The sequence below is a fragment of the Oenanthe melanoleuca genome, chromosome 6, assembly GCF_029582105.1.
Source record: "Oenanthe melanoleuca isolate GR-GAL-2019-014 chromosome 6, OMel1.0, whole genome shotgun sequence".
NCBI classification, from domain to species: domain Eukaryota; kingdom Metazoa; phylum Chordata; class Aves; order Passeriformes; family Muscicapidae; genus Oenanthe; species Oenanthe melanoleuca.
The window spans coordinates 17442991-17457291 of record NC_079340.1 but is presented as its reverse complement, the minus strand read 5'-3'; the positions used below and the strand labels follow the sequence as shown (position 1 = coordinate 17457291).

The 14301-nt window shown below is 38.7% G+C and overlaps 1 protein-coding gene across 1 annotated transcript in view; it reads left to right on the top strand.

The window, feature by feature from the left end:
• The first annotated feature begins 9743 nt into the window (after positions 1–9743).
• FRMPD2 (FERM and PDZ domain containing 2) overlaps positions 9744–14301 on the top strand; it is a 51453-nt gene continuing 46895 nt past the window's right edge. Inside the window, exons 1-3 of the mRNA XM_056495152.1 lie at positions 9744–9835; positions 11580–11711; positions 14033–14117. Coding sequence (XP_056351127.1) covers positions 9820–9835; positions 11580–11711; positions 14033–14117 — 233 coding nt within the window. The 5' untranslated portion in view covers positions 9744–9819. The remainder of the gene's footprint in view (positions 9836–11579; positions 11712–14032; positions 14118–14301) is intronic.

The following is a 14301-nucleotide window of genomic DNA, read 5'->3' as shown; positions in this document are numbered from 1 at the left end:
GATTTGACTGAGGCCTTTCCAGTTCACAGAATGCTTGATTCCTACCAAGGTTAATCCTTTGTTGTTGTTGTAATTGCTGTTGTGTTTATACACAAACTATTTTGCCCAAGTTCTCATTTCCAGTTGCTTTTTAGGATGTCCAGATGGGACAAATCTGTTCTTCATTCATGCCTTTACAAGTGGACCAGAAACAAACTTGACTCCATATTTTTGAAAACTAAATGTGCTTTATCCTTCTTCATCATCTTCTTCATGGGTTTGTCATATGATCTCTTTCATCTTTTTTCACTATCATCCAGATAATGGATTGGCTTTCATGCCATGAAACTTATTGTACAGCTGAACCTCCTCCCCAGTAAATTCCCTCTGATAAGTGGGCATGAATAGAGCAGTCATGTAGTTAGAAATATGACTGACCCATTCCTCTTGAGGATATCTAATGCATTTGACTGTGATAAGGGAAGGTCAGTTTTCCTACAAAAAGTAATCGTTTTTAGCTCTTTTGCTTTCTTTACACAGCAAACAAAATAGCAAAAGTAAAGATGAAGATTGACCAAGGCCAAGTTTCTCCTTTACATTTTACTAAATAAGACTGCCAAATCAAATAAAGTGACCTTGGCATATGAAATTACTAATGGACAATTCTTGCTTGGTCTCAAATTCAGATGTAAAGCTGTAGTTCATTTAATTTCATGATAAATTCAATTTCTTTCATTGACTCCACTTTTCAATGGATGAAAACTTGCACATATGATAAAAAAAGTACAAAAATTGAATTATTTAGAAAAAGATGTGCTAAATAGGTGGATGTTAATAAATAGGCAAAGTATTCAGCCCAATGCAACCTTTCATATCTATGCAAGAAGAGTAAGAAAAAATCTGTTGGCTTTAGAGAGCCCATATGATGAATAAATGTGTTGAAAAGATTAGAACAGGGAGGATATTTTAGGCTAATTTGGATGGTACTATCTTCTTCCATGGACATCAGCAAAATCAGCCTTTGACCTCAAAACACAAATTGGAACTGGAAGCTCTGCTATTTTTTCCAGTCACAAAAACTTTAACCTCTATATCCTGGCCAAACTCCAAAGTGGGTGATTACATTCTGCTGCTCTAATTTCCCCTGCAGGCTCAACCAGATCCAGCATAATTTCCTGATATGTAGTGTTACTGAAGAAAAGTCCCTTTTTGCAAAGTTACTGTTCCTTCTTGCCTCCTCATTTGTCTGCCTTGTCTTATGAGTTGTAGGTTGTTTGAAGGCCAGAATTGTTTGGTTCTGGATCACAGATTTTACTAAACCGAGAGACCATGAACATGGCCGGTGCTACAATGATAACAGTATCTTTCTATCACTTTTACTCTATTATAGTACACATTGTGTAGCCTGGCTACAGTTTTTTCCCCAAGCACACACAGTTAGATTTTTGTTAAATGTCACATCAAGTTGGTCTTGAAAATCACAAGTCAAAAATACAGCCTGAAGATACAGGGAATTCTGAGTGTGTTTAAAAACCAGTTGCCAATTTATTTGTAAAACAGCACATTGCTTAGCTCCACATTGCCTTAAAGCAATAATTTGCTAAAGAGATCATGATTTTCATGGCCATACAATCTAATATTTTTTCAAGAAGTCCGCACATAATTGATAGCAGAATTCATTTAATTCATACTTAGTATTGATCTGAGACATTACTTTTACTCTTAGACAAAAACATTCACTAGAAAAGTTAAGCATCTCTGGTTCTATAAAGCTGTAACACTTGTACTTTGGGTAGTTGCTTATTGAGTAACTTAAGATAGATAGAAATACCAGCACTGAGATCACATGGCATAAGCACTTCCATCTAAAACAGAGGATGCAGTGCCCCTTCTCCCAGCACAGTCTCAAATAAAACAGCACTGAGTGCAATCTGGTGGATTACCTGTATGGAGAAGCCACACAGATTCTGCTCTGGGGATGTGAATTGATTGCTTTGTCCCAGTACCACAGGGTTAAGTGAAATGCTATCACAGTAATTTATTATTAAGAGAAACGGTGATGGCTTAGATTAAGAAGATTTGTCTGTCTCTTCTAATTAAGGTTAGGTTTGTAAGAAGCTTTACTGCCCTTTGAAGCTACAGAGACTAAAATTAGGACTCTGGTTCCGTTTAAAATGTCACTAGGTTGGTCTGTAATCCTGTAGTGGTTGCAACAAGGGATCATTCTTCCTACATTGTGATTCCCTGTTTGCAAGCTAGTGAGCCAGGACAAGACCCCATGAAGCAAAGTCTGAGCAGTCTATTAATCAGCACAAGTTGGTCCTACAGGACACTGTGATGCTCTTGCAGTGACCCCTTGAAGACTCCACAATGCACGGGAAGCTGGCAAAGCAATCAGCTGTAAGACACAAAGAGCTCTGTTGCAGGCAGAGAGCAAATGGGGGCAGTAAGCAGGCTGTGTACAGACAGTGATGAAGTTTGGGGGCCAGGATCTGCCCTCAGGCTGTGAGTGAACTCATTTTACACTGCTGTTTACAATCCTGTACGAGACAACAGACCCCAGGCTATAGTGTCTTCACTTGCTGGTCTACAGACAGTGTCAAATCTCAAATCAATAAATGGATCACTTCTAACTTTTCCCATTATTCCCCTATTTACACAGCACAAATGAACCTGTGGGCCTGTTACAGAAGAGTAATAGCAAAAGCTGTTCAGAAATTATTAGGTAATTTGAAGCTCTGATTCAGTTTTCCTTACTGATGTGTAGACCTAGAGGAGCTCTGACTGGATTAGTCAATTACAGAAATGTAAAACTCATTGGATGGAAAGATCAGATGCATTTATGAAGAGCAAAGCCTTCTCTGAGAATATTTAGCGTGACAAAAGATTTGAAGGAAAAGCAGCCATGATGCTTCAAGTCACAAGTCAGTTTCTGGTTGGCTGGGATTATGAAAATACTTTTCCAGTAGGTAGGGAATTAAATGATGATTCACTATAGAGTGCCTTTGTCTAAATGATCTGATGCTATGCTGCAACTGAGACAAAACAGGGTGAGTGTATGGACCCACATTCTTCTGCAGTAGGCCAGGTCTTACGTACCTGTCAGATAGGACAGTGTGCTGGGAGACACTAAATTGTTATTCAGTCAAAAAAAGTCATATTTTAATTTGGTTCAGTGAAGCAAAGTAAGATTATATGTATATTGGAAGGGATAAACTGCAAGCACTGAGTCTCAGATATGAGAGCAAGAAAATCTCTCATTAATGAATTCAGTAAGTCTACCAGTTTTTACTGATCAATCTGCTGAGCAATGAATGAAATTTAATTGCTCTGCTGCACTGTTTATAAACCTTTCATGTTATAGGGCATATCTTTTGAATTGTCTTTTATTTTTCTTAGAGAGACCCTGTCATGTTTTTATGGGCAAGAACATCCAATTAAGCAGCAAAATCAATCACCTGTCATTCAAATAACCACTCACAAAATCTGAACAGCACATATTCATGAAGGACCTCCTGAGTAAAAACTATTTGCCCCACAGAACCTTATGACTGGTTTCAAATGATGAGTAAAAGGGCTCAAAAAGATCAAAGGAAGTCACTTAGTTCAGTCCCCTTTATTTACTCAGATTGAGACAGGGATAAACAATATCTACCTATTCTGAACAAAAAAAAAGCAGGGTGGTTCACAAAGTATTTCTTACTGTGAGAGAAGGGTACAGGCATAATCAGTATGGCTTGTCTTGAGAAATTTAGTCTACTTTAGTGTGTCCAAAACCTGCAGCAGGCATGAGCAGTTCCTGTGTGACATTGGCCGAGGTCCTGTGGGCAAAAGGAAGCCCTCTGGAGGAAGAAGAAATATGGGCACTCCTGTACCTGTCCACAATGCAGCTTCTGGAGGATCTTCACAAAGGTGAGGTGAAAAGTATCTTTTTTTAGAGTTCTTACTGTTGGAAATTAATTCTTGAGTTATTTTCATTCTTATGAGTTTATTTGTTTGTGGTAGTGGGGTGGAGACAAACCTAGTGGTACTAAGAGCATATTGCTAATAAAGCTGAGAAATCTTTCAGTGTTACTGGGATTACTCTACCTACAGATTGCTCTACCTACATAGAAGGTCTTCACACAGTTTTGGCTTTTTATTTATTTATTCTTTTTTCAAATTAAACATCAGGTAGTAATTAATCTAAGTACAACTACATGCAGACAGAAGAATCCTTCCTAAAGTCTGAATAATGTGCACCCAGAGAAACTGCAGTGCCAGCTAGGCTCATGTCCTTCATGGACTGATAGAGGACAGGTAAATCCACATGGCTCTCCATTCAGCTAGTAAGAGACTTTTATACTTGATGGTAATAATGTGACTTATCATTATGATAATTGCTTGCCAAGCAGGCCAGCTTGAGAGAGCATAGAGCACAACTGAGCAACAACAAGAGAGCACAGCTGAGCAACCTGTCACAGTTTGAGAACTGTTTATGTGAATGGGTACTTCTTTTGAGGGGAGAATGGATGAGACATGTTCCTTCCTTATAAGCATGTAGAATCAAAATACAAAATACAGAAAACCAGTGATGTGTAACTTCTACTGTAGCTGGAGGAGTGAAAATTCATTAGCTGCTAGTTTTTAATGGCCTGGAACACTATAGCAGGCTGACTATACCATCAGTTCTCTATTAGCTGGTGTAACAAGTGGACAGAATAGCCCAGGAAGTACAAGCACCAGAAATGTGCAAAGGAGTGAAGCACAGAGATACCTATCTGGATAGGCTAAGCACAGGTTCATCTACTGACTCTGTGCCAGACACTAAGCTGACACTATGCTCTTCTGATTGCTGACTTAACAAAACAAAATATTAAAAAAATATAGAGAGATAATCATCCTATGTTCTCTATGCTGCACCAGATAAATTTAGGGTATCAGAACATGAAAACTAAACTAAGAAGCAGGGATATACAACCAAGCTGGGCTACAGACCAAGTTTAAGGCTGCTAAAACTTGTTTTTAGACAGCATAGGTCCAGAAGTGATGCCAAGCTGGAGCAATTTTGAAGCTGAAAGCACAGTGCTCCAGTTTCTTGGAGCATAGGGAAGGTTACCTGCCTCTGCATAGCATCATGCCAGTTGAGTAAGGCATACCTCTGACTCCACATCTCTCAATTACAGCTATATTGTTTCTGGAATCAGCCTCTTTTCAAGGCTAATACTGACACATTTGCTGTGCTGTGCATGATGCAATAAATCATGCCAGGTCTCATGATGGTCAGCATCACTGGCTATAGAATATTCCCAGTGTGCTGGGGCACTGCCAGGTTAGGCAGGAATGCCACTTGTTGGCTGGCCAGCACTACAGAAGGCCAAGTGTTCTCCACTACAGGCTGGCTGACTGCTCCTAAAACAGACAAGCTTCCCAGCAGGTGTGACTTGTATTTGCATACAACACCACAGAAAATGTGGAAGGAGAAAAAGAGAACACTAGCTGAAGGTAACCATGGTCAGAGAGCCCAGTCATCATCAGGCAAGGCCACAGTGACAAGGCAAGTCTGAGGTCAGGCTGGGAAGTCAGTCTGTGGGTCAGGACCAACAAGGTCCCCAGTCAGGCAAGTCATTCTGGGTACATCTCCAGTGATGAGTTTGGTTATACAGCTGAGATGCCAGAAATATGATTTTCTGAGTGCAGTGAACTCAACACTAAGATCTCCATTATCTGCTTCAACATTTTTCAGACTCTGCCATCTGTGTGATTTGCCCATGGTCAGTACTACTGTCTGCTGAAGGAAATTTGTTCTTCCAAAACAATGCATCTCAGACTGAAGCTGCCCCTTTCAGTCCACCAGAATTGCTCCACCCCCCAAGTAAAAACCAGCACTTTGGACTAACAAAGGTGAGGTATATTGTAAAGTGCATCTTGGCAGCACCTCCTGAATACAAGCTTGTGGGTTTTAATGCAACCTACCAGGCACCTACTGTCACATGCCATTAAACTAATCAAATTGGGCTATAGTTAGAAAGATCTGCATGTATCTTGCAGCTTTTGCCATTGGATTAGCACGTATGTCAACATCAAAATTAATTTTGAACATCAGTCCCAGAGGCCTGCAGAAATATATTATTTGTAAAGACCCACAGAAAAGAAGAGTATTTCTATGAAATGGTGTTCAAGCAGATATGGTACCTGTAATCCCAGAAGCAGCAGGACTGCAGTATCTGTACAATCAGAGGGTGAAAGCAATCCCAGGAAGTCAGAAATATGTTCAGCTTTGTTAAAAATTTATTTTTCTTCTCTCTGACAAATGAGTCTCTCTGGAAAGGCAGTGGATACAACATTCAGGCTTCTAAAAGATTTAGATACCACTCAGATCACATACTCCCCTCAGGCAGAACACAGTATTCTCAGATTCCCACATAACTGACCACTTAGACACTAGGCAGAAAAATGAAGCTGTGGAATAGGCAGCCTTATTCCAGTAATTATTCTCCTGCATATAAAAGCTAGTCAGTCCCACAGGTAGGGGAGAATTTTAATCACCAATTGGGAGACTTTCAAAATTAAGAAAGGAGTTCAAATTACTGTCCCTTCTCCTGGCATCCTTGAACAGAGGGCAGCCTGGCTCAGCCCCTCAAGCTGAACAGTACTGATGATGCCAAGATGATTTTTTGCCTTTTCTTTGATACACCTTTTATAGAACTTTAATGTATCCTCAGTATTCTTAGCAGGCATACTTGCAATTCCTTAAGTCTGATAACTTAGCATAGTCCTATTTTGTTAGGCCAGGAGACCAAACATCCTAAAGGCCCTGTAGTAGGAGGCTGGAAAACACTATGCTATCTTGGGAAACCAAGGTCCTCTCTAGAACATATCCTGTAAACTAGAGATTTGGCCCATGCAGAGGGGAGTTCTATAGATAGGGAATATCACTATTCATCCAGGCCTCCCACTGGGGCATCCTTGTTAGATATGCTAGTTTTTAAAGCCTATAAATTGTACATGCAATCTCTGGAGGGTGTGCATTGTGGCACATCCCACCTTGGTGAAATGGTGCACCACAAGGAGCCTTATTAATTACTGAGGTAAAAACCCCTTATCCATTAACTGTGTCTGGCTCTCAATTTTTTTAAGACCAGGAAAAGGCATCACTAATTGCAGGCAACCTAATCCATATGCTAAGAGTCACTACTTTACTTTAGTTATGTTTTGTCTAGTTTTTTTAAAAAATCATCTGGTGACTTCTGCCATTTTGTGACCAAAGACACAAAAAGATGGTGTGTCCTGTGTGAGGCTTTTCTATACTAAGTATTGATTTCACACACGGTTTCCTTTTCTGTTTTGACAGATGCTGGTGTATTCCTTAGGAATGACCCTCTATTGGTCAGCAGATTACCAGGTTCCTCCAAACCAGGCCAGTAACACAAATATTTTTGTTTTCTTTTATTCTGGGAGGTTCAAAGAATGAGAGGCATAGTCTGAAGTACCACTGAAAGAGGCTTTGTGTTTCGGACCACTAGAAAAGAATTTAAGAGCTTGTGTCAAGATCTAAGCTTCACCAAAAATATCAGTTCACACAAATCAAGGAATTTAGTTAGGGCTCATATTTCCTTTCCCTCTCCCTCTCCCTCTCCCTTTCCCTTTCCCTTTCCCTTTCCCTTTCCCTTTCCCTTTCCCTTTCCCTTTCCCTTTCCCTTTCCCTTTCCCTTTCCCTTTCCTTCTGTTTCTTCAAAAATTAGAATTGTTCTTATTGTGATGATTTGTACCTTGATTTTAGGGATGAAGATTGCTTATTCCAAGACAATTAGGAAAAAGTTACCCAGGGAAGTGGTGGAATCTCATCCTTGGAGCTATTAAAAGATGTGTAGTTGTGACATTTAGGGACATAATTTAGTGGTGAACTTGCCAGTGTTAGGTTTATGATTGCATTCCATGATATTAAAGGTCTTCTTCAACCTAAATTTTTCTATGAGTCTAAGTTAGTCAGGACTAAAACAGAAACATCATGTTGGCATGATTGTGGTGCTGTGCACATTTATGTGTTTTTTTCAAAAGTGGAAGAATTAAACTAAATAACTCCGCTTAGTTCTGAGCCAATTCTATCAGTATCTCTGCTAGCTGAAATTATAAATTTCTTGCTTACCCAGAATCCTTTCAAAGACTTGTAACATACTTTTTGCTTCATTTCTATATTGATACTTTTGGTTGCTTGTTCTCAATTTGGAGATTACAGGCTTCTAGTAGATTTAACCTCCCTTTCACATTCTAAGAGAAAAAGCTTTATAAGCTAAGTGGCCTTCAAACATAAGTATCTGGTCTCTATGACAACAGTTTTGGCTGGTATAACTCCTCACCTTTTTGAAGCTAATGCTACCACATGTCTTACTTCCATGAATCTTTGATTCACAGTCTAATTAACAAAGCTCTGGAGCAAACTGAACTGCCTGTCACCAAGAGGCCCCTAATTGGGCTGACGATCATTTTTGGAGATGTCAATTCCCTCCAAGGCTATCCTGGATGCCACTAGAGGGTCATTCAGTGCTGATATGCTGCTTGTCTGGAATTTTTCCAAAGTCTAAAGGAATTCAGTGCATGTTTCTCACCCAGAGTGAAAGGCTTACAGAAATTCCTGGTCCTGGTTACACAGGATTTCAGTCCCCTGGGAGATGTCATTTAACAGCACCTCTATTTTGACTCAGTCCCTCCAGCTGAGTGACCAACTACACACACTCTTGCTGACACTGTGTGAAGATCTGCCACATAGAAGACTTTCTCCTGAATCCATTCTGGAAGTATGTGAAGCACATCAGAAGGAATCTGCTTCCTTACCAGCAAAATTCTACATAAAGAAAATGGTTCAGTTTGCAGTGGGAAGTGCCAGCGAGGTAGGTACTACTCTCATACTCCAATCATCTCCTTTTCTGTGGTGAGAGAGCTGCACAGCAACATGGGACACAGGTGAGTGATTGCCAAAATTAATGTCTGTATGGATTAAGGAAGTGAGATTTGGTTCTAAACTTCTAGGCAGGAAATTGTGTGGGCACGTGTACAAGCAAATAAAGCAAGGAAGCCATCTCACACACCACTTCCACACTCCTGAAGTGATTGAGCTTTTGTACTTACAGTACCTTAATTTCTTTAGTTAGTACTGAAGCAGTCATAGCCCTTACAGAGACCTCATATTGGCCAAAGTAAAGGACTCTACACAAAAGCAAAGATTTCTCCATTGCCACTCTGGTTTCAGACTTTCTTCATTAAATTCAAAGAAATCTCATTTACATTATGATAGGAAATTAACTCATTGTCCTTAAGTGCAACTGAATATTTGCTGTGCAATCAAGCCTGACCACATGAGGTCTCTAATAAATGAGCACATAAGTTTTTTTCATCATTTGAAATATCAAAAACCATTTTTCTTGATGAGCTGACTGATAATGGAAGAAAACACATCAGAATTTTTTTGTTTTCAACCAGTACTCATTAAGATTCCGAGAAAAATTTCTCCCTTGCACTTTCTTACTCTCTTTGCCACTGTAACAGAGGGTGCCCTCTCTTAAATTTAGCTAGCCTAAGAGCATAGAGCCAACATACTCAGTCCTGCTTTGTGATAATCTGAGAAAATGAAGTTGCTAACACAAAGCAAATCAGCAGCCTCTGACAGCCAGAGGGCAAGGATCACTTCACTATGAGAGTCTGAAGTTCACATATCATATGACAGTGACTTTCAATATTACTGCCTTCTAGACAGAGCAGGTGGTCACTGAAGACAGCACAGCCTCTCAGCTGAACAGAAGCCACGTGATAAGGAAAAGACTGCACGAAAAAATATCGGACACCTCAACACTGTCATCCCAGATGAATTTTCACCAAGGTAAAGCAAGATTGATAATCTGAGCTCTCTGATAAGGATACAGACAGCCTTTTCTGTGTCTTTCCCAAGGTAGATGGATTGTTTAATTTCATGCTGCAGTGATTACTTGTAGTGTTGGATAGGATAGTTATTGCTTTACATATAAATTACTTTGTAATGGAAAGACTCGGAGGCACGTCAGTGAGGTTTCTTTTCTGTATTCCCACAAAGGACAGTAGTCTCAGGGCTTATCACTGAAGCAACGATAACAAATCAGCTTGCACAGATTTGACTCTTAGGGCACTTTGCATAAAACCTGTGCATATAAAACTCCTCTACCTTCAAAACTGCCTTTTTACTTTGTGTACTCCAGTGTATTTTTGAAGTTGGGATCCTATGAGGTTATCCTCCTGCCGTTAAGGAATATATATTCATCCTTCCTATTTGATTACTCAAGCAAAGATTTGTGGTTTCTTTTTGGATTTTAGCTTAATTTTCCATTCAAAAGATATTTTATAAATTCACACATGAATTGCTGGAATGATTTCAAAGCAAAGCCAAATCCTGCTTACTATATGAATAAACCAGTATATACCAATTTTTTATTTCATTTGGCCAAGACCAAGAGTTATTATCCCTCAGAGTAATTCTGTATGTTTTTTCTGGTGTCTACACTGTACTGCTCACTTTGACAGAGATCTCTGATTTTGGGGCAAGGGGAAAGCTGACCCAAGCAATACAGGATTTTTTTGGGATATGCTCAAAATTAGGCATATGAGCAATACAATTCCCATTCAGCAAATCACACATATTCTTTGTGAAATCAGCTAGAATCAAACATAGATTTAAATAGATCTGGAACATTTCCATTAGGTATCATTGGTTATAAAAAAAAGGGGATTATTTTGGAAACATACAGACTAACTATCCCCCAAGCCATATTGGTTCACTTATATTCAAGAACTGAATAGATTCACACTTGCAAAAGTAGGTAGAAATTCTGCTGCTGCCAAAAGGGATGGTCCCATCTTCAACCCCATATTAGCCACAAATTCCTGCCAGTTTCTTCACACTGCTTCTAGGGATTGTGTATCTGGTGTGATCTCTGTGTTTGCCAGTGATTCAGGTCACTTGACTTACACTTGCTGAAGGATTTCAATTAATTAGTGTCAATTGTATTAAAAATGTGTGAGCCACACTTTGCAAGTCAGCCTTCCTTTTCTTCCTTTTTTTTTAAATTAAAAATTATGCTTCAGAGATTCTGTAAAAGGACAACAGAGAATTCAAACTAAGTTAAGTCAGTGTGCAAGAAAAATATGTATATCCTAATCTATTAGGATGACTCCTTAATGGAATTTCTGCATCTGACTCTGGTAGTGGATTCTCTGGGCATTGTCCATCCTGCACACAGAAAGAAGTTATAGCTCAAGGTTTTGGACCTCAGAGTACAAGGAATAAAAACTTTGCAGATTATCTGCACTTTGCAACCTTTCAGTTAAACATGTAGAACAGATTTAATGTATTAGATTTCTTTTATACGGAATAGCTGAGAACTATGAAAACCAATTTTGGTTAGAATATGAAAGTAATAGAATGAAGCTACCAAACTGCCCTTAGTCTTTAAGGAATTGGAGTCAGGATTAGAAGACAGAAGGATAAGGACTATATAAAAATCTGCTAACTCAAATGTTATTTACATTAACATGCAAATACAATAACTTATAATCAAAGTTTATGATTCACCCCATTTCCTTTCTGTTTCCAGACAAAGGGCCCAGATTAATGAATTATAGTCAGTCAACAGAAGATTACAGACAACTCTCTGTGGATTATAGTGACTCTAATAGTATTTCTGAAAGCACATCTTTGACGCTGTCTAACCGAGGACACAGGAGAGGTAAGATTTTTATAAAAGATTAAGTTTGTGAATTATGTATTCCTCTCTTTTGTCCCCTGAAGTGTGGGACTGACCATGTACTAGGTGATAGATACTCCCATGCAACTTGTGGTTATGTGACTTGGGAAGTATATTTATGGGAAGTTGTAGAGAAGAAAGATACTTTTATATTAGATTATTTTTCACTGTGTCCTACAGTAAAGCTATTTATTCCCTGGCTACCATGTAGCCCCATCACCTCTTCCTTGCTTCACATCCCCTTTGCCAGGTAAAGCTGATCACAAAGCCTGTCATTATGCTTTTGGCACATGGGGTCTTGACACAGGAAAGGTGGGGCTACCCCACAAATGCATATGGGGGGCAATATCAGGATGTCAGCTCCGAAATCAGCTCAATCTATAAATAATACCTAAGAGTGAATGTTCTATGAGGACATAATTCAGAGAGAAATTAAGCACATCCTGGGAAAAAAACCCATCATGTCATAGCCTCTCAGCCCTAAGCCCTCAGCCCAAGGATGAGGAAAGTGAGGTTATTCATGTTAATGCTCTCCTCCTGCAAGGCACTTTTTGAAGCTCCAGAATTGCAATCAATATCAGCAGCAATAAAAACCTGAGACTGCAGCTCTCCCCTGAGTGACACATGTGTCAGTCACATACATGGTTGCACACAGTGAAGGTAAACTCAGAACAGAAGTCTGTTTTGTAAGCAGTTTAAAAACCATTTTGGTCATAAACTTGACAAAGGCTCATTTCAGTGACTTTGTGCATGTCTCAGTCTCTACTGAAACACTGGTAGCTGTTCATACTCAGGATTTTATAAGACAGGATTCTAAAAATACATGAGTAAACACAGAATGTGAGACCTTGTTTGTCACAGACATTCTTTCATGAAACAACATTTTAAAAAAAAGCATTCTTCTCTGAGAAGAAATATTACCATCTAGTAGAGCACCATCATCAAAGGAGATCAATATCTCTATCAAGATTACACATTAAAAGCTCATTTAACAGATAGTAAATCTGCAACATCAACTTCTTTGAAGAATAAATGTTAATTTAATGTGTTGGATTTGTGATCCAAGCATGGCAGCCTGGCCACTGAAAGTAGCCAAGCTGTCCCACTGCTGTAACAGATACAGAAAGACTAAGGGGAATTCTATGTGCTTGTCAAAATGTATTTATACATTTATATGAAAACCACAGTGCAAGCAGAGATTTTTGCAAGACTTTCTCATTAAAAAGCATGTTGTTTCAGAACACAGGATTGAATCTTAACTTTGGTAACTAGCTTATCTCCAGTCTCACATTTTGTCACTACCATCTGCAGCTTCAAAAATCCCCACATGTTTATGCTTATTTTAGCAATGTGACTGTAGATTTTCTAGGTTTTAAAATTGCAGTTGGTTGGTTGGTACACTAGAATTTGGTGTCACATTTTCATGTTGCAATTTAGAGTGAAGTCTCAGGGTGTAGTGCATGAATGTTTTATCTAAATGATTGCTTCCACACAGCTTATCTTACCACCTCTATCATCCTACTTAGGCAATAGTTTGATATTAAATTCTTCAAATAAGATCAATTAAATTATCCAAGTGAATAAAAAATTAATCTTCTCATCCTTTCCTAAAGATTTCAAACATCTCTGCTGATACAAGAAACATTCATAGCTTGTGCATAACCCTCTCTGGTTCTCACTCTAAATTTCAACCTTCATGTATTTGGGCAAAGCAACACCTGCTCATCCTGTAGCAACAGAGATTATTGCAGGTGAAAAACAATGCAATCCTTATTTGCTAAGTACCCACAAACTGTCCACTACTCCCACCATGTTTTTATGATGCAAAAACATTCACAATATATTTAACATAGCAAGTAACCAGTGAAATAGATACAAGCATTTTCATTTCATTGATTTTATATTCTACTTTGATTAAGCCAGAGAAGTTTCATGGCTTTTTCCACCCATTTTATGCCTAAAAATAGAAGAACAAAAATTTGGCATAATTTTGAAGAGAAAAAGCTGTTTCACAAATTACCCCTATACAGATGGAAATGACAGCCATTGTACCTACACAGCTGTTTTCCAAATTACATTCACATAAAGGGTTATGAAGAGGAAGTAACAATAACTAGGGAACAGGGAATTCTGGTGGTGTAGTATTCATTAACCTTATTAAATAGCCATTTATCGTGTCCAAGCAAGGACACAAGAGAGGAAGCTGCCAGTCTAAATTTCTTCTCTGCTGTAATTGCCCTAACATCAGATGCTGAGTGCTGGTACTATTGCTTGAATTTTGAAATTTCCTTTATTTATTGCAGGAAGAGTTCCAGAGACACACAGATCATATGACACCACACTTAGTGGGTCAAGGACACAAAGTAGCTACAAGCTCTTCATAAACAGGTAAACTCGATTCAGATTTTTACAGGATGGAAGATGTTTTATAACCAAGTGAAGCCAGCAACTAATGTGGCAATGTCAGTATCAGAAAATGCCTGAATTGCCATCTGAGCCTGTTTTGATAATAGCTACTATTTATACAGAATAAATAACTTAATAAATACATAATATTCTATTGTGTAGAATA